At 46.2% G+C, this 21,227-nt stretch overlaps 1 protein-coding gene and 1 long non-coding RNA gene across 2 annotated transcripts in view; both read left to right on the top strand.

Annotated features, from left to right (window-relative positions):
• The window catches only part of LOC126234308 (reversion-inducing cysteine-rich protein with Kazal motifs-like), a 354,561-nt gene that overhangs the window by 241,307 nt on the left and 92,027 nt on the right, over nucleotides 1-21,227 (top strand). The window contains exons 6-9 of the mRNA XM_049942994.1: nucleotides 5,123-5,312; nucleotides 13,389-13,522; nucleotides 15,432-15,596; nucleotides 15,675-15,735. Of these exons, the coding sequence (XP_049798951.1) occupies nucleotides 5,123-5,312; nucleotides 13,389-13,522; nucleotides 15,432-15,596; nucleotides 15,675-15,735 (550 nt within the window). The remainder of the gene's footprint in view (nucleotides 1-5,122; nucleotides 5,313-13,388; nucleotides 13,523-15,431; nucleotides 15,597-15,674; nucleotides 15,736-21,227) is intronic.
• On the top strand, nucleotides 5,189-15,543 carry LOC126234255 (uncharacterized). The gene is made up of 3 exons (XR_007544696.1): nucleotides 5,189-5,312; nucleotides 13,389-13,522; nucleotides 15,432-15,543. It is a non-coding gene; the product is annotated as an uncharacterized LOC126234255 (long non-coding RNA).

Below are 21,227 nucleotides of genomic sequence, written 5' to 3'. Positions count from 1 at the left end.
AATCTATAGTATGCTTAATAGAATCATGCTCAATGATAGGGTGTTCCAAATAAGTATGGGCACTGATTACAGCTCCATCAAAAAAACTAAAGCATGGCTTACCGCAAGGATCAGTGATCGCACCACTGCTGTTTAGCCTCTATACTGCAGACCTGCCGGAAACACAATCAAGAAAGTTCGGGTACGCTGACGATTGGGCCCTCGCTACAAGATGTAGCACAGTTGAAGCATCTGAGGATATCCTAACGAAAGACCTGAAGATAATGGGTGAATATTTCCGCAAGTGGAGACTTCAATCAAATGTTTCCAAAACAGAGGTTAGTTGCTTTCATCTCAACAACAAACTCGCTGGAAAGGAACTAAACATTCGATTTGAAAACACCATTCTCAGGCATAATAAAACTCCGAAGTACTTGGGCATGACGCTGAACAGAACACTATCTTTTAAAGAGCACCTAACAAAGACTGCTGAAAAATTAAAGACAAGAAACAACATTATTCAAAAGCACTGTGGTACTACCCGGGGAGCAAGCGGCCTCCACTCTCCGCACCTCTGCTTTAGCATTTGTATTCTCGGCTGTGGAATACTGTGCTCTGATTTGGCTAAACAGCCCACATGTAAAAAAGGTGGATGTCCAGTTGCATAACACTCTAAGGATGATTTATGGAGTAATTAAACCCACTCCAACGCAATGGCTCCCAATATTAAGCCACATCCCGCCGCCACACCTGCGACGTACTGACGCCCTTGTACGTGAATACAAAAACGCCATGGGAAATCGAACCCTGCCAATCCACCAAGACACTGAGGCTGCAAACACTAATAGGCTTCGATCTAGGAACCCGCCGACAAGAGCAGCAAGGACCTGTGTACAAGAAGGTTTCAGTATCACAAACGCATGGTCTGAAAAATGGAACGCATGGCAGAATCATAACATGCCTTGCATCACACAAAAACGATCTGGTTTTGACCTGCCACGCAAAACGTGGTCCACTCTAATTAGGATTCGAACTCGTCTTGGAAGATGTGCTTACTCCCTGCATAAATGGGGTAAAATACCATCCCCTCAGTGTGACTGCGGAGAAAATCAGACCATCAGCCACATTGTTGAAGAGTGTTCCAGAGTCGATAGATTATATTAGTGATCCCAGAATGAGATTTTCACTCTGCAGCGGAGTGTCCGCTGATATGAAACTTCCTGGCAGATTAGAACTGTGTGCCGGACCGAGATTCGAACTCGAGTTCGAGTCTCGGCCCGGCACACAGTTTTAATCTGCCAGGAAGTTTTATATTAGTGATGTTTGGTTGAAATTATTAACGTTTGTTATATTAGTGATATGTCTGTTTCTTATGTGTCTGTATTGCCATACGATAAATAATAAATAATAATAATAAATCTGTTTGGAGTAAAACTGGGTATTCTTTAGTTTTATCCATGTTAATGTTTATTTATAATCTTTTTAGGTAATCGTGAATTTCTGAAGACACTTTTAGTCGGTGTTGAAACCTGGTAACAGTATAATTTTGTTACGACCTATTTCCTGTTTTACACCTCTCATAATATAGAATCATAATGGCTACGCTATGGACTTACTTTACTTTAATTTTTCGTGTCCGGAAACTACAATTTGTTTGCCCAGTATTGGGCAATGTCCAATGCTTCTTCTTTAGCCAGCCATAGATCGTCGAGGGTGCATCTGTGGGGGCAGGCAGGGCACTGTAGAAGATGTTCCATGTCCTGTCGAGTGCCGCAGTAGCATTTGTCGTCATTTTCGTCCAACAATCCCCATCTGATCAGATTAGATTTCACGGGAGCCACCCCAATTCTGATGCGGTTAAGCATTCTCCAGTTTTTCCAATCACCAGAAACGCCGCTTGGTGGGTCCTCTCTTAGTGGATAGTAGATGGGGGGCTCATCTAAGGCGCAACTTAGGAAACGGCGTCTGGATTTGAGCCTGCTGGGGCCACACTCTAGGCCAAATATTGAGTGACGGGCATCAAAGGTTTGTTTTAGCTTACGCTATGGAGAGTGTATGAGGCTGCAGGAAGACAACGTTGAGAAATGACAGATTTCAAATTTTATGTGCGAGTATTTTGTGAAAAAGAAAATAGTATACTTTGGAACTTGAACACCTACGCAAGAGGGTCTGAAGGGACTAACCTTTCCCAGCTGAAATAAAAATACATAAAAGTTTCTTCTCACAAGGGAACCTCCCCATCGCACCCCCCTCAGACTTAGTTATAAGTTGGTACAGTGGATAGGCCTTGGAAAACTGAACACAGATCAGTCGAGAAAAGAGAAAGAAGTTGTGTGGAACTATAAAAAAAATTAGTAAAATTTACAAACTGAGTAGTCCACGCGAAGATAGGCAACATCAAGGACAATGGGACTCTCGCAGCGCCGTGATCTCGTGGTTAATGGTTCAAATGGCTCTGAGCACTATGGGACTCAACTGCTGAGGTCATTAGTCCCCTAGAACTTAGAACTAGTTAAACCTAACTAACCTAAGGACATCACACACATCCATGCCCGAGGCAGGATTCGAACCTGCGACCGTAGCGGTCTCGCGGCTCCAGACTGCAGCGCCAGAACCGCGCGGCCACTTCGGCCGGCGATCTCGTGGTTAGCGAGAGCAGCTACGGAACGGCAGGTCCCAGGTTCAAGTCTTCCCTCGAGTGAAAAGTTTAATTTTTTATTTTCAGTATATGTGATAAACTCTTATGTTTTCATCACTTTCTTGGGAGTGATGGTTCAAATGGCTCTGAGCACTATGGGACTCAACTGCTGTGGTCATAAGTCCCCTAGAACTTAGAACTACTTAAACCTAACTAACCTAAGGACAGCACACAACACCCAGCCATCACGAGGCAGAGAAAATCCCTGACCCCGCCGGGAATCGAACCCGGGAACCCGGGCGTGGGAAGCGAGAACGCTACCGCACGACCACGAGATGCGGGCTTTGGGAGTGATTATCACATCCACAAGAAAACCTAAATCGGGCAAGGTAGAAGAATCTTCTTACCCATTCGCTAAGTGTACAAGTTAGGTGGGTCGACAACATTTTCCCGTTATGTGACGCACATGCCGTCACCAGTGTCGTATAGAATATATCAGACGTGTTTTCCTGTGGATCAATCGGTTGACCTATGACGTTGCAATCAAATGTTTTCGGTTCCCATTGGAGAGGCGCGTCCTTTCGTCTACTAATCGCACGGTTTTGCGGTGCGGTCAGAAAACACAGACACTAAACTTATTACAGTGAACAGAGACGTCAATGAACGAACGGACAGATCATAACTTTGCGAAAATAAAGAAAGTAAAATTTTTAGTCGGGGGAAGACTTGAACCAAGGACCTCTCACTCCGCAGCTGCTCACGCTAACCACGGGACCACGGTGCTTCTGAGCTCAGAATCTCCTTGATGTTGCCTATCTGGCGCATGAACTACTCAGTTTGTATATTTTACTATTTTTTTTCATACACTCCCGGAAATTGAAGTAAGAACACCGTGAATTCATTGTCCCAGGAAGGGGAAACTTTATTGACACATTCCTGGGGTCAGATACATCACATGATCACACTGACAGAACCACAGGCACATAGACACAGGCAATAGAGCATGCACAATGTCGGCACTAGTACAGTGTATATCCACCTTTCGCAGCAATGCAGGCTGCTATTCTCCCATGGAGACGATCGTAGAGATGCTGGATGTAGTCCTGTGGAACGGCTTGCCATGCCATTTCCACCTGGCGCCTCAGTTGGACCAGCGTTCGTGCTGGACGTGCAGACCGCGTGAGACGACGCTTCATCCAGTCCCAAACATGCTCAATGGGGGACAGATCCGGAGATCTTGCTGGCCAGGGTAGTTGACTTACACCTTCTAGAGCACGTGCATTGTCCTGTTGGAACAGCAAGTTCCCTTGCCGGTCTAGGAATGGTAGAACGATGGGTTCGATGACGGTTTGGATGTACCGTGCACTATTCAGTGTCCCCTCGACGATCACCAGTGGTGTACGGCCAGTGTAGGAGATCGCTCCCCACACCATGATGCCGGGTGTTGGCCCTGTGTGCCTCGGTCGTATGCAGTCCTGATTGTGGTGCTCACCTGCACGGCGCCAAACACGCATACGACCATCATTGGCACCAAGGCAGAAGCGACTCCCATCGCTGAAGACGACACGTCTCCATTCGTCCCTCCATTCACGCCTGTCGCGACACCACTGGAGGCGGGCTGCACGATGTTGGGGCGTGAGCGGAAGACGGCCTAACGGTGTGCGGGACCGTAGCCCAGCTTCATGGAGACGGTTGCGAATGGTCCTCGCCGATACCCCAGGAGCAACAGTGTCCCTAATTTGCTGGGAAGTGGCGGTGCGGTCCCCTACGGCACTGCGTAGGATCCTACGGTCTTGGCGTGCATCCGTGCGTCGCTGCGGTCCGGTCCCAGGTCGACGGGCACGTGCACCTTCCGCCGACCACTGGCGACAACATCGATGTACTGTGGAGACCTCACGCCCCACGTGTTGAGCAATTCGGCGGTACGTCCACCCGGCCTCCCGCATGCCCACTATACGCCCTCGCTCAAAGTCCGTCAACTGCACATACGGTTCACGTCCACGCTGTCGCGGCATGCTACCAGTGTTAAAGACTGCGATGGAGCTCCGTATGCCACGGCAAACTGGCTGACACTGACGGCGGCGGTGCACAAATGCTGCGCAGTTAGCGCCATTCGACGGCCAACACCGCGGTTCCTGGTGTGTCCGCTGTGCCGTGCGTGTGATCATTGCTTGTACAGCCCTCTCGCAGTGTCCGGAGCAAGTATGGTGGGTCTGACACACCGGTGTCAATGTGTTCTTTTTTCCATTTCCAGGAGTGTAGTTCCACACAACTCCTTCCTGTTTTTTCCATTGATCTGTGTTCAGTTTTTCAAGGCCTATCCACTGTGCCAACTTATAACTAAATCTGAGGGGGGTGCGATGGGGAGGTTCCCTTGTCAGTAGCTTACCAACTTTGGACGTCGATAAATCAGTGTAGAGACACTTGCTACCAGTGTTCATCTGTTCGCGCCTCAGCAACCTTTTCCGAACGCAGCCAGTTGTAGCAGCGTGACTGCTGTTCCAGGCGGGCGCCGTGTGCTGCGGCGACGCCGCGCCGGAGGCCTGCGCCTCTGCGTGCCGCGACGCCTTCCGGGAGACGGGCGCCGCGGGCGGCGTGTCCGCCGTGGAGCGCGCGTGCGCACAGCATAGCCCGCGCGTGCTTGCCTGCGCGCGCAACCACACGGCCGCCGCGCCCGTCCTGCAGCCGCACAAGTGTGAGTACCGGACGAGTACAGCGGAGAGGCAGTGACAGCGGCAGGGGTGCGTCATGAGGGGTCAGTGACTGGAAACGTCGACTAGTCACAATATACATAAATGACTTTGTGGATGACATCGGAAGTTCACTGAGGCCTTTTGCGGATTATGCTGTGGTACATCGAGAGGTTGTAACAATGGAAAATTGTACTGAAATGCAGGAGGGTCTGAAGCGAATTGACGCGTGGTGCAGGGAATGGCAATTGAATCTCAATGTAGACAAGTCTAATGTGCTGCAAATACATAGAAAGATAGATCCCTTATCATTTAGCTACAAAATAGCAGGTCAGCAACTGGAAGCAGTTAATTCCATAAATTATCTGGGAGTAGGCATTAGGAGTGATTTAAAATGGAATGATCATATAAAGTTGATCGTTGGTAAAGCAGATGCCAGACTGAGATTCATTGGAAGAATCCCAAGGAAATGCAATCCGAAAACAAAGGAAGTAGGTTACAGTACGCTTGTTCGTCCACTGCTTGAATACTGCTCAGCAGTGTGAGATCCGTACCAGATACGGTTGGTAGAAGAGATAGAGAAGATCCAACGCAGAGCAGCGCGCTTCGTTACAGGATCATTTAGTAATCGCGAAAGCGTTACGGAGACGATAGATAAACTTCAGTGGAAGACTGCAGGAGAGACGCTCACTAGCTCGGTACGGGCTTTTGTCGAAGTTTCGAGAACATACCTTCACCGAAGAGTCAAGCAGTATATTGCTCCCTCCTACGGATATCTCGCGAAGAAACCATGAGGATAAAATCAGAGAGATTAGAGCCCACACAGAAACATACCGACAATCCTTCTTTCCACCAACAATACGAGACTGGAATAGAAGGGAGAACCGATAGAGGTATTCAAGGTACCCTCCGCCACACACCGTCAGGTGGCTTGCGGAGTATGGATGTAGATGTAGATGTAGTCACTGCATGTCACCTGAGTAACAGATCTATCTGTTGCGTTTCAACTCCACTAAAGCTACCCGGCTCGACTGTTGGTGATACGATTGTGAAGTGGAAAAGATTATATTAGATTAGATTAGTACTTGTTCCATAGATAATGAATACGACACTTCCTAATGATGTGGAACGTGTCACGTTAATAAAAGGTGTCTATAGAAGATATTACATTACACAAAATATTACATGACACTCAATATTTTTAATTTTTTTGTGGGGGTTGGGGAAATTACCCACTTATTATATCGAAATATTTCATCCAATGAGTAGAAGGAGTTGCCATTAAGGAATTCTTTTAATTTCCTTTTAAATGCTATATGGCTATCTGTCAGACTTTTGATGTTGTTTGGTAAGTGACCAAAGACTTTCGTGGCAGCATGATTTGCCCCCTTCTGAGCCAGAGTTAGATTTAACCTTGAGTAGTGAAGATCATCCTTTCTCCTAGTGTTGTAGCCATTTACACTGCTATTACTTTTGAATTCATTCGGATTGTTAATAACAAATTTCATAACTGAATATATATATATATATATATATATATATATATATATATATATATATATATATATATATGGCTATTACAAATGATTGAAGCGATTTCATAAATTCACTGTAGCTCCATTCATTGACACATGGTCACGACACACTACAGATACGTAGAAAAACTCATAAAGTTTAGTTCGGCTGAAGCTTCAGGTTTCTGCCGCGAGAGCGCTCGAGAGCGCAGTGAGACAAAATGGCGACAGGAGCCAAGAAAGCGTATGTCGTGTTTGAAATGCACTCACATTACACAAAATATTACATGACACTCAATATTTTTAATTTTTTTTGTGGGGGTTGGGGAAATTACCCACTTATTATATCGAAAAATTTCATCCAATGAGTAGAAGGAGTTGCCATTAAGGAATTCTTTTAATTTCCTTTTAAATGCTATATGGCTATCTGTCAGACTTTTGATGCTGTTAGGTAAGTGACCAAAGACTTTCGTGGCAGCATGATTTGCCCCCTTCTGAGCCAGAGTTAGATTTAACCTTGAGTAGCGAAGATCATCCTTTCTCCTAGTGTTGTAGCCATCTACACTGCTATTACTTTTGAATTCATTCGGATTGTTAATAACAAATTTCATAACTGAATATATATAGGGCTATTACAAATGATTGAAGCGATTTCATAAATTCACTGTAGCTCCATTCATTGACACATGGTCACGACACACTACAGATACGTAGAAAAACTCATAAAGTTTTGTTCGGCAATGACCGTAATAGCATAAGCAGCTGAACTCAAACGTTTCAGCAGATCCTCAGTGTGTTTTCTCCAGTTCAACCCCTCATCAATGCATACACCAAGAAATTTTGTATATTCTACCTTAGCTACCGATTTCTGATCGAAGTCTCTATTTATCAACGGTGTCATTCCATTTACTGTGTGGAATTGTATATACTGTGTTTTGTCAAAGTTTAATGAGAGCCCATTTGCAAAGAACCACTTAATGATTTTCTGAAAAACATCGTTTACAATTTCACCAGTTAATTCTTGTCTGTTGGGTGTGATAGCTATACTTGTATCATCAGCAAAAAGTACCAGCTTTGCATCTTCGTGAATATAGAACGGCAAGTCAACAGTATATATTAAGAAAGCGAATGAAGAACCAGAGATAAACTAAGAGGGACCATAGAACATTTCAGAGGATGGCTGTGAAGTACCGCACGAAATCAGAAGAAAGAATCGCTCTTGAGTTCCAGAGTGCTACCAGCAATTCCAGAAAGCATAATCACTGTGGGACCTGATAGTAAAGGGAAGGCAGGATTCGGTTTCGATTCTGGACGGGGCCATAATCGGTTACTATTGGTTGCCATTTATAGTTACACACGTTTATTTTTAAAACAGTAATTCCAGACTCAACAATAAATAAAAAATACCACACGTTATTAATGAAGGAATAACTGTGTAAATAATAGTGTTTTCAGTGAGGTAAAATTTAACAAATCACCCTAAAATACGGATACAGATAATGTTTAAGAAAACAAGTCACTGTGATCATGGCTGAAGGCCTTACACACCTAGATTGGCAATAAATTAAACATGTTTAAGAACTCGCTGCAGTTACAACTTACGGTTATTGAAATATTAGAAAGTACTGTGTGTGCCCACAAACACAGCAGAAGGTATCAGACGCCAGGAATAGCAGTAAATAAGGTTTTAAGGCTTTCTGATGAAATACAAATATCGAATTATTTTTTAAAGCAAATGACCACAATCACGGCTGAAGTCCTTACACGCCAGGAACGGCAATTATATAAAAAAAATTTGAAACCTGCTGTAAAACAGCAAATACAGGCAGAGGTTAATTAAAAGAAATAAGCAACTGACCACCAAATGGGTGAAATAAGATGATGGAAACCTTATAAGACAACCCTTACACTGCTAGTTTTTTTCCAGAAGACGACTGGAACTGTTAACTAGACACACATAACCTATAATGTAGGCATTACAAGGTATGGTAATAAATAATACAATAATAAAACACAAGGACCAGCCACAGACGGTGCTCCAGAAATCGACCTCTGAGAAGGTCTGGCAACAAACACTTTCGCGAGCGATGAGATAGGCAGCCAAGAGTTCCATTCACTTCACAAGATGGTAACTCAGACTAGTGGCAGTCTAACGAATGACTAATAATAATCTTGCTGAAGCTACCTGACGTCCAATAAACCAAATGAAAGACTGGAACAACACGCCAAAGCCGGAATCTGCGGATTGCACTACGCCCCTGAATACTGTGTTTAGAGCGCCCTGAATGTGAAAGAAACCACTTCCAGATTTCCGTGCGGTTCCACAAACCCGAAAATCAGAACAAACAAGTCACAGTACAGAACACCAGACAAACTAACAGTAACTAAAACCCCACTCGATTTGCGTGTGAGGCAAAACCGAAATGTAACCAACCAGAATCACCAACCACACGTCATTGCCGAAACAATCATAAAGTGAGCCAAAACCAAGTATCAAATGAGTGACATCAAATTCATAATGCACACAAACGCACACTGAACTCACTGTGACAACTCTGACGATGGTTGGCAGAATGAAACAAATCTCTTCACTGCGTCATCAATTCACAGTTGCATAACCACACCGTCTAATCTCTGAGCCAAGTGCTTTTAACATAGTAGGGTCTTCAACTACTAAGCAGTACGCAGATCCACTAAACTGCACATGACGGCGTGATGATAATCTGTCACCCAAACGGGTGACTGATTTTGCTCTACTTGGATTGAAATGCACTCATCTTAAAGCTTGCTGGATCTGGTTTACGACGAGGTCGCGCACCCTCGTGACCACAGCCCTTCCATCCGGCAGTCCATGCGTGCCGCCAGCGGTCCCGGCGTGTTCTCGCACTGCGCGGACCTGGCTGCTCCTGAGTCCCCAACTGAACTAGGCACTCACACTGCCTAGGAAAACCACGACGTCGCCCCAAATATAGGGCAAGAGTTACTACTTATCGATAACCACCGCTGCTGCCAATACGAGGTGCATTCAAGTTCTAAGGCCTCCGATTTTTTTTCTAATTAACTACTCATCCGAAATCGATGAAACTGGCGTTACTTCTCGACGTAATCGCCCTGCAGACGTACACATTTTTCACAACGCTGACGCCTTGATTCCATGGCAGTGGCGAAGGCTTCTTTAGGAGTCTGTTTTGACCACTGGAAAATCGCTGAGGCAATAGCAGCACGGCTGGTGAATGTGCGGCCACGGAGAGTGTCTTTCATTGTTGAAAAAAGCCAAAAGTCACTAGGAGCCAGGTCAGGTGAGTAGGGAGCATGAGGAATCACTTCAAAGTTGTTATCACGAAGAAACTGTTGCGTAACGTTAGCTCGATGCTCGAGTGCGTTGTCTCGGTGAAACAGCACACGCGCAGCCCTTCCCGGACGTTTTTGTTGCAATGCAGGAAGGAATTTGTTCTTCAAAACATTTTCGTAGGATGCACCTGTTACCGTAGTGCCCTTTGGAACGCAATGGGTAAGGATTACGCCCTCGCTGTCCCATAACATGGACACCATCATTTTTTCAGCACTGGTGGTTACCCGAAATGTTTTTGGTGGCGGTGAATCTGTGTGCTTCCATTGAGCTGACTGGCACTTTGTTTCTGGATTGAAAAATGGCATCCACGTCCCATTCATGCTGTCATTGCGCGTCAACATTGCTTGGCAACATGCCACACGGGCAGCCGTGTGGTCGTCCGTCAGCATTCGTGACACCCACCTAGATGAAATTTTTCGCATTTTCAGGTCGTCATGCAGGATTGTGTGCACAGAACACACAGAAATGCCAACTCTGGAGGCGATCTGTTCAACAGTCATTCGGCGATCCCCCAAAACAATTCTCTCCACTTTCTCGATCATGTCGTCGGACCGGCTTGTGCGAGCCCGAGGTTGTTTCGGTTTGTCGTCACACGATGTTCTGCCTTCATCAAACTGTCGCACGCACGAACGCACTTTCGACACATCCATAACTCCATCACCACATGTCTCCTTCAACTGTCGATTTATTTCAATTGGTTTTACACCACGCAAATTCAGAAAACGAATGATTGCACGCTGTTCAAGTAAGGAAAACGTCGCATTTTAAGTATTTAAAACAGTTCTCATTCTCGCCGCTGGCGGTAAAATTCCATCTGCCGTATGGTGCTGTCATCTCTGGGACGTATTGATAATGAAAACGGCCTCATTTTAAAACAATGCGCATGTTTCTATCTCTTTCCAGTCCGGAGAAAAAAAATCGGAGGCCTTAGAACTTGAATGCACCTCGTAGCGGCCAGACAACGCTTGTGAAACACGAGAAGAAGACAAACAACCGAAACCATGCCAACTAAACGATACCACCTGGTCTCCAACAGAGGGTGGAAACCTGCAGACAGCACCAACGTGAGCAGCCGCACGTCTCACACTGTGCCTAGGATGCAACCGCGGTCTAAGGTTGGAGTTTCTGATTAGCAACCAAAAAGTCCTCGGTCCCGCATTAGAATCCCGCTACGGCTTAAATTTCTAATGAAAATCATCAGCGATGCCGGTCGAAGACTTCCGGCACATGGAGGCACCCTCAGTCTGCCAGCAGCCTTGCCAAAGAGGCCGGAGAAGAGGACAGAGTTTCAGGACACTCTCTTGCCATTGGGCTGGGAAACTGTCTCTAAAAACCGGAAAAATTAGGAATGGTCAACGGCATCAGGATGCGGAAGGCAATGGAAAACACTGCATTAAAGACACATAACGTGTATTCACAAGACATGTAACCTGTAATTGAAATAAATATCGTGATGATTTCACCATTGTCAAAATTTCCCGGAAGAGTGCCCCATACCAATCTCCTGGAGGATACTGACCAGATGGAGGTGACAACGGCAAAAAGATTGAATTACGATAGAAAGACTAACGTTTTAAGAGTCGGTGCGTGTAATGTCTTCAGTTTGGGCTTGGTACGGAAACTAGAAAATATGAAATGGGAAATGGCTCAAATGGCTCTGAGCACTATGGGGCTTAACTTCCGAGGTCATCAGTCCCCTAGAACTTAGAACTACTTAAACCTAACTAACCTAAGGACATCACACACATCCATGACCGAGCTAGGATTCGAACCAGCGACCGTAGCCGTCGCACGGTTCCAGACTGTAGAGCCTAGAACCGCTCGGCCACCTCGGCCGGTGAAATGGGAAATATTAAGGCTCGATCTACATATAGTGAGCGTCGTTTTCCTGTTGATTTCCAGTTTTTAGTTTTACTGAGAGCCTCGTTTAGTTCTTGGATCATCATAAGTTTGCCTCCATATGGTTTATCAGTTTAAGGGGAACAGAGGTTGTCCTCTAATGCTTCGTTTCTATTGCACCAGAGCTTTTAACAACGTGCTATCCATTTATCTTCGGGTATTTGACTTTGTTGTCTCTTTTCAAAAAATTGTTCAAATGGCTCTGAGCACTATGGGACTTAACATCTGTGGTCATCAGTCCCCTAGAACTTAGAACTACTTAAACCTAACTACATCACACACATCCATGCCCGAGGCAGGATTCGAACCTGCGACCGTAGCAGTTGCGCGGTTCCGGACTGAGCGCCTAGAACCGCAAGACCACCGCGGCCGGCGTTGTCTCTTTTCCAGTTGGCTTCAAATGCCTTTTAACCTGGTAAGCTGTAGGCTGGCTAGTCAGTCCTCAATTAAATTATCAAACACCTCATATTATCCGTAAGCACGCAGTTAATTTGCTAGAAAATGGAAAATGGAAATTTGTGGTAAGGTCTCATGGGACCAAACTGCTGAGGTTATCGGTCCCTAAGCTTACACACTACTTAAACTAAGTTACGCTAAGGAAAACACACACACCCATACCCGAGGGAGGACTCGAGCCTCCAACGGGGGTGCCGCACGGCCCGTGAAAAGGCGCCCCTGACCGCGTGGCTAACCCGCGCGCCTCTAGAAAATGTTATCGAGATGTATCGATGACTTTCCGAAAGTTAACAAACGTGACATCAGCATAGCCTCTGCTATTGTTTGTGGTTATGGATTCCGTGCTCTTAACAGCGAGGTTATTGGAACCCTCCCACTATCGACTACTTTCTGCATCTCATAATTAAACAGAGCTACTAGATCGTTACTGGCCTAGTGCTCCGAGATTAACGACTTCAAAATCGATAAGGCACTCAACTTTTCTTCCTTACTTATATTGAGTAACTGCACAATGGTGTGAGAGGCGAAGTGACAAATGCACCTATGTACTCGCCCTGTACTTTCGCAGAATCTAATCGGCAACAGCCCGCATCTCGTGGTCGTGCGGTAGCGTTCTCGCTTCCCACGCCCGGGTTCCCGGGTTCGATTCCCGGCGGGGTCACGGATTTTCTCTGCCTCGTGATGGCTGGGTGTTGTGTGATGTCCTTAGGTTAGTTAGGTTTAAGTAGTTCTAAGTTCTAGGGGACTGATGACCATAGATGTTAAGTCCAATAGTGCTCAGAACCATTAATCGGCAACATGTGTTCTAACAATCAGATTTCAAGGGAGTAATTGGGTGATAATTATTTTCGTTTGGACAGATGTGCCGTGCTGTGAAGCGGCGGAGGACGCGGGGTGCCGGGAGGCGTGCCGGCGGCTCCTGAAGACTCGCGCGCCCGCGGAGGACATCGTGGACGGCCTGCAAGAGGCCGGCTGTGGACCGCCACTGCCACATGTGAGTACCCGCCATTGATAGGTAACGGCCTGCTGTCAGAAACTGACGAAAACTAAAAATATTACCGAGTCTCTGTAAGCAGAAAAACAAGCAGTTTGTTCAGAGGATAACGACAAGCAGGTCGGTGTGGCCGAGCGGTTCTAGGCGCTACGATCTCGAACCGCGCGACCGCTACGGTCGCAGGTTCGAATCCTGGCTCGGGGATGGATGTGTGTGATGTCCTTAGGTTATTTAGGTTTAAGTAGTTCTAAGTCCAGGGGACTGATGACCTCAGCAGTTAAGTCCCATTGTGCTCAGAGCCATTTGAACCATTTTTTTTATAACTACAAACTGTACAACTATAGAGATGAGGGGACTAGAACAAAGGATAACCTTGAACTTGTTCATCCCCCCCTGAGTCTGATTCAGCAGTCTCCACAGTGCCCCGAACCACTTGTTTCTTCCTTCCTTTACTTTTCGGTGCCCCAACGCCACCACTGAATAACTCAAATCAAATGGCTCCAAGCACTACGCGACTTAACATCTGAGGTCATCAGTCCCATAGACTTAGAATTACTGAAACCTAACTAACCTAAGGACATCACACACATCCATGCCCGAGGCAGGATTCGAACCTGCGAACGTAGCGGTCGCGCGGTTCCAGACTGAAGCGCCTAGAACGACTCGGCCACAATGGTCGGCTCATAGCTGTTCGCACAATAATATTATCCACTGCAGGAAGCTACAGAGAGCCAAGGGGCCAAGTACAGATCCATCATAAGAAATTAGTAGGTTGGTCATAAAACATACAGCAGCAAGTGGAAAAAGAAACGAAAAGTTCATTGGGTAATGAATTAATGTTTTTTTAAATTATTCTGTTTTACAAAACCTATCATATTCAACGCAAAGAGCAACTGTGGCTCTTGTCTCCCCTGTTTTTTATATTTTGATATTACGATGAAGCAGGTCACAGTTCAACATACATGTTTATAATCGTATCGGGGTTCAAATGTTCAAATGTGTGTGAAATCTTACGGGACTTAACTGCTAAGGTCATCACTCCCTAAGCTTACACACTGCTTAACCTAAATTATCCGAAGGACAAACACACATACCCATGCCCGAGGGAGCACTCGAACCTCCGCCGGGACCAGCCGCACAGTCCATTCGCACCAATGGCTACCTCATAAACCGTGACTGTGGCTATAATCTGAGCAAGGCTTGGGAACTAGCGATTGGGTTAATCAAGAGTAAATCGAGCTAACGTATAGTTGTGACGACCACGGCGGACAGAGCCATCACACCGACGTTATCTCAGACGCCGTCGCAATCTGTTCCACCGCGCGACCGTGGCGGGGGCGCGGACAGCGGAGGGAGCACGCCGCGGGCAGAGGGTATTTAAATCGGCCGCCGCTGCGACCGAACCCAGTTCCCTCCGAACAGCCATAGCGTACGGACTCCGTGCCGGCACGTTCACAGGAGCACAGTCCGTCAGTTCACATGATGATTGCGACATGTATGATCACCGAAATATTGTGCCCGTTGGACACTGTAGACCGGCAGTACACCTGTGGATATTTTGATTATCAAATACGCCGGGAGAAACTCAAGAATTAGACTGCTTATCGACCGTGTGCTGTTGGTCAGACGTTTCTTTCATGACTGGCCATTTACATTTAATTTAATATTATCCTGGGAATTAGCTATTGTGTCACTGTGTAGCATTTTTGTTTTTTGTTTTTTTGCATTCTTAACATCTTTAAGCACCTTGCCTTACTGATTGTAACGCGTTCCTGCTACTCGATTTTGTACCACATTATATCATTATCGTAATACTCAGCCATGCAGGTTGGCTCTCACTCCCATTTCCGCCGAACTTTGGATGCGTGGTCAGCCGCTGTTGTGCGAAAGTTGCCCTCGTGTCTCGCAGGACCGACTGTGGCAGTGCTTCCTGCAGCGTCAGCAGGAGCCAGCGACCGGGGAGGCGGCGGCCGGGGCAGCGCCAGGGCTGGGGGCGGTCGGCGCGGAGGCGGAGGAGGCGGCGTCTTCGCGCATCGACCGCGCGGGCATGGACGCCGCCAAGCTGCACTGCTGCGCGCGCGCCGCCTCCGCCGCGTGCCGCCGCCTCTGCTTCCGCACCTACTCCAGCGAGTGGGTGCGCTACTGGCCGCAGTTCAGCGCCCACTGCCTCGAGGACTCCGCCGAGGTGGCGCTGCTCACCTGCGTCCAGGAAGGTAGGCCGGCACTTCGCCTCACCGCTTTATTTGTTCATGAGACCCAGAAAATATTAGATACAGGTTCCCAGGTAGATGCTATTTTCCTTGACTTCCGGAAGGCGTTCGATACAGTTCCGCACTGTCGCCTGATAAACAGAGTAAGAGCCTACGGAATATCAGACCAGCTGTGTGGCTGAATTGAAGAGTTTTTAGCAAACAGAAAACAGCATGTTGTTATCAATGCAGAGACGTCTACAGACGTTAGAGTAACCTCTGGCGTGCCACAGGGGAGTGTTATGGGACCATTGCTTTTCACAATATATATAAATGACCTACTAGATAGTGTCGGAAGTTCCATGCGGCTTTTCGCGGATGATGCTGTAGTATACAGAGAAGTTGCAGCATTAGAAAATTGTAGCGAAATGCGGGAAGATCTGCAGCGGATAGGCACTTGGTGCAGGGAGTGACAACTGACCCTTAACATAGACAAATTTAATCTATTGCGAATACATAGAAAGAAGGATCCTTTATTGTATGATTATATGATAGCGGAACAAAAACTGGTAGCAGTTACTTCTGTAAAATATCTGGGAGTATGCGTGTGGAACGATTTGAAGTGGAATCATCATATAAAATTAATTGTTGGTATGGCGGGTACCAGGTTGAGATTCATTGGGAGAGTCCTTAGAAAATGTAGTCCATTGACAAAGGAGGTGGCTTACAAAACACTCGTTCGACCTATACTTGAGTATTGCTCATCAGTGTGGGATCCATAACAGATCGGCTTGACGGAGGAGATAGAGAAGATCCAAAGAAGAGCGGAGCGTTTCGTCACAAGGTTATTTGGTAACCGTGATAGCGTTACGGAGATGTTTAGCAAACTCAAGTGGCAGACTCGGCAAGAGAGGCACTCTGCATCGCGGTGTAGCTTGCTCGCCAGGTTTAGAGAGGGTGCGTTTCTGGATGAGGTATCGAATATATTGCTTCCCCCTACTTATACCTCCCGAGGAGACCACGAATGTAAAATTAGAGAGATTCGAGCAAGCACGGAGGCTTTCAGACAGTCATTCTTCCCGCGAACCATATGCGACTGGAACAGAAAAGGGAGGTAATGACAGTGGCACGTAAAGTGCCCTTCGCCACACACCGTTGGGAGGCTTGCGGAGTATAAATGTAGATGTAGAGGTAGAAGAGGGCTGTCCGGCAGAACGCCATAACCAGAAGTTTGTGCCGATGCGGATACCTATGCGTGTAGCTGTGAAAGAGCAAAATTAAAGTACAATGTCAGTATCAAGATTTGTGCCCGTTTGTGATACATGCCGTGGATAATAAGTATCGTACAAGGTCGGTCAAAAAATGTTCCGAGACTGTTAGTATTCTTGCTGTACAAACGACGTCAGCCCAGTAACTATGGTGGAAACTTGAGCTAACAACTATGAACAATATGTAACACACCACCTGTCACTTATCTGGTTTTGGTGTGTGTTCACCCCAGTTAATTGACTAACAGATCATCAGAGAGTGCAAAACTGCCGCATTATCAGATAACGCAAAGAAAGTAATGAGGCCCTGTGACTCCTGATTGAACTGCGGTGGCAGTGTTGACATTAATTGATTCCGAACTGATCCCTTTTAATTAAAAAGGGGTGTACATTGATGTTATATTCAGCTATTGAACACCAGATGCAAATGTTGAACATAAAATTAATTAAGAAAATGACTTGGGATTTCAACTACTTGATTGAAAACAGATGCAGTCGATTAGCACAAATTTATTTTAACTCAGACCTTCAATCATCACATTACATGACTCTCCCCACAGGCAGAGGGAACAAATTGTGTTTACGTGGAGTAAAGAGCGATAAATCAAAATTAATTCCTATTGACTGACCCAGGCGTAATCCAAAGTGCGAGAAGAATTCTACAATACACGGCCCATGAAACCCATGTGGAAACTTTGCCAACGTGATCCTACAAATTAATCAGTGGCCTAACCCAAGCCAGAGCAGGCGCAATATTACCGAATTCAGTGTGGTGGGGTGGCATCATTGTGCGGACGACGGCCGGCCTCGTGGTGCTGCAAGGCTGTGCTCGTCTATTCACTCCTAGCTATCTTGCTCAGCACATAGCTGAACGAAAACTTTCTATCTACAAGCTCAATCGTTCTGTTTGCTAAGTCCTAAACTGCAGAGATGCTCACTCTCTCAGGCAAGCTGAGTAAAGAGCGCCAGGTCTGCACTCTAGGCAAGCTGGGAACAGAGAACCTCCACGGAGACTTCTGCCAGTCTGCTCTTCGCCTCAGTTTCCCCTCCAACAAAATCACTTACGCCCAATTGCAGCGCAAGTCGTGTTAATTGTGTGTCGCTTCCCAGCGCCGACCAATGCCTGCTCTGAAAAGTGAACAAATTCCCATAAAATTTCCCTTCCTCGACTTCTGCTATTTACCTCCTCCCAGGCCACCCATTAAGGTTAGCAACTGCATAAAACACCAATTTTTCCGAAATTCTGACTCCCAGGAGAGTTCTTCCAATTCCTTGGTTCTACGTTCCCATCGGAGGCCGGCGTATTTCATTCTGTTGCTCTTCACCTGATTTACTTCAGACTCTGTGGACCATGAATTCAGTGTGAAGTTGCTATAGTCACGAACACGCATATTTCGGCCTCTGTTGACTGCTCCACCATAGCTTTGTGCGGCTTTCTCGTATGTTTCACTGAAAACGGGACAACGGACATTTATCAACAGACATACAAGTTCTCCGTCTGCTTCACGGTACACCAGCATGGGGTCAACCACCCCCTCACTGTCACTCATCTTAAGCCAGCTGGAGGCCGCGCCCTGTTACCGCTTTCTCAGAGTTTGAGCCGCCCTAAGCTGCCTATTGTCGCTTCCCTTCGCTGCTCCCGGGCCGCTCGCCACCACCCGGCCACGATCAACTCTGAATACTTCCCTGGGATAAACTAGCCTCCAGCAAATCGACGCTTTTCCACAAAGTTTTCATGTGGCGTGAATTACTTTAAAACCATCACCCAACATTAATTATTCCAATACGTCCATACTATACCCTCTACAAGATGCATTGTGCCTTGTCAGTCATTTTTGTTCAGCCCTACTGTTCGCTCAACGTGAGTTCGGTGATCTTTAATGTCTTCATGTAAGGGGCATAGTTCTTGCCATCTCACAAACAGATGTACGAAATTTCAAACAATTTCGACAGATAGTATTGTTCTGCTGCAAATACCACATGTACGCCGAAAACCTCGAGTTGTCGTGTCCTGACATAGGTGGGAGAGGGTAAAAGGGGTTGCTGGTCAGTCTGCGCTCTCGAGCGGTACAGAGCAGAAGGCAGAAGGACAATTCACAGTGAAGGCATTTGTTTTCTTCTGTCTGAGCCAACACTGGTACAGGCATTTACTAGAAATTCAGCTGGTGAGACTCGGTAGGGAAATCCTTGTGGAGACTCTTGGACAGACAGGGTTTTGAAATAGTTGTTTATTCCAGACAGGACTAACTAATACACTGTAGGCTAGTTCTAGGGTTAGAAAAAGCATGAATAACACTGTTACAACAGAAGCCAGTGTAGAAGTCCCAGGAGTGGATGCCAACCACAGTAGCAAGCACTAGCAGCATCCTAAGGCAACAACTTAGTTGCAAAACAAAAGATACTGAATGTGACACTGTTCATTGAGGCACTCCAAGTGAGAGAGCAGACTTATGCGGAGCTGGACCGAGGCTGGAGTCGACAGACGCGGATTCGGCGCCCAAATACAGTAGTCTGACTGAGAACTCTGCCAAAATGCGGAATCTAGGGGTTTTAAAGAGTAGCGTGGGACCTCTGTTTTTCCTACTTAAAGCCTCTTAGCCAGTCCCGTAGGTCTCTTGCGGGTGCCTGCCAATCACGGTTTAGTTAGGTCCCCTCTACTGCTCCTAAGGCGTTGCACTAACTAAGTCCGTATTTGGTATCAATATTGGCGGGCTGACAGCTAAACGTAACTGCTCTGCCAAATAAGGCTTGCTACATTATTGTTATGCATTTATGCCAGTCCACAGTTTTTCCACAGTTTTTGGCGTTTTCGCTCTCTTTCTAATCCTTGTGAGCCCACTGACGTTGCTGTTCTCAGGGCTGGTATCAAGCTGGCTTTATACGCTAATACGTGCCTGTTGGTTACAAAGTGGGAACCTACTACAGAAGAGAGATCATATCTAGTTAAATAAATATAAATAAGATAGCCAGTCGCAATGACCCATCAAAATGGTGCATCGGAAAACACTTGTTCGAGACAATGGGCTGTAATGGAATTCATGGGTGACGACACTTGTTTATATCAATACGAACTTAACCACATGACGATATAGTGTAGAACAGTTCGCAAATACCGAAGAAGATGTGATAATGCTGTGAGCGCCAAAAAGTTGTTGAGTAACATTTTGACTTTCGATCTATCTTTCACACCTGCTTCGGTCTTGGTGGACCATCAGAAACCCATTCTGCACTTTGTCGGTGTGTGGTAGATTCGTGCTCCTAACACCAAGTCTCGCCACTCACGAATTTAATTACAGCACATCGCTCTTAACGACTGTCTTCCATAGGCACCATTTTCATGGTTCAATACCGCTGTGTCATCTATCCGAATTGTTTGAAACTTCGCATATCGGTTGTTAACAGTTATTAGTTCAAGTTGCCACTGTAGCTACTAGCTGCTGCGCTTATCTCCCTTATACACCAGGAACAAAATTAATCTCGGAACTTTTTGTATAAGTAGTGGATAATGATCTTTTGGATGCTGTAGCTCTTCCTACTTTTCATGATTGGCGAAAAAAGATGGAGCGAAAGTCCATCTTAAGCAAGAAACCGCTTAAGTGCTGTTGCTGTACCTAAACGTGTTTTAGCACTTACCGTGCTACCTTCAGTGGGTTTTGTTTATTTTCTTTCTCACATGATGCTGTTAGTTATGACTGCATGCATTGCACAGATTGTCATACTTTTCTGTTGCTGATCTTACCTTCTTGTTTGAGGCGTATTAGAACAAGTATGTTTTTGGCTATTGGCGGTTTTAACTGTTACACACGCATTTGATGCACAAGGTTTTTGCCGCCGTTTCAAATGTTGTTTTTCCGCTAAAAACTTATAAGGAATATTACTACCGATAGAGGTGTGACGTGGTAAATCGTACCCCTTGCACGTCGATGCTTGTCTGCAGATTTCAGAGCTGAGCGCGCCTTTTTCCGGCAAGAACACCGTCTTGGTGTTACGTTCACGAGTGTGCAAACGCTGATAGTCACGCGCCAGAGTGCGAGCAGGGAATCGTTGTTCATGTGCCGTACGGAAGTGTCGCGTGCAGTTGAGTCGCATCAGAATTCTACGGACAGTTTGCAGATATGATGAAATATGAATCTGAAGGCTTTTTCCGTCAGTTTGTAGAACAACAGTGTATAATTATTGCGTTTATTAGCGCAGGTTGCACGAAATCAACGTACGAGGATAAGTCAGTATCGTCATCCAGGAGACTGA

The sequence above is a fragment of the Schistocerca nitens genome, chromosome 2 (assembly GCF_023898315.1).
Source record: "Schistocerca nitens isolate TAMUIC-IGC-003100 chromosome 2, iqSchNite1.1, whole genome shotgun sequence".
Classification (NCBI taxonomy): Eukaryota; Metazoa; Arthropoda; class Insecta; order Orthoptera; family Acrididae; genus Schistocerca; species Schistocerca nitens.
The sequence above is the reverse complement of the archived record's forward strand: the minus strand, read 5'-3'. Positions and strand labels throughout refer to the sequence as shown.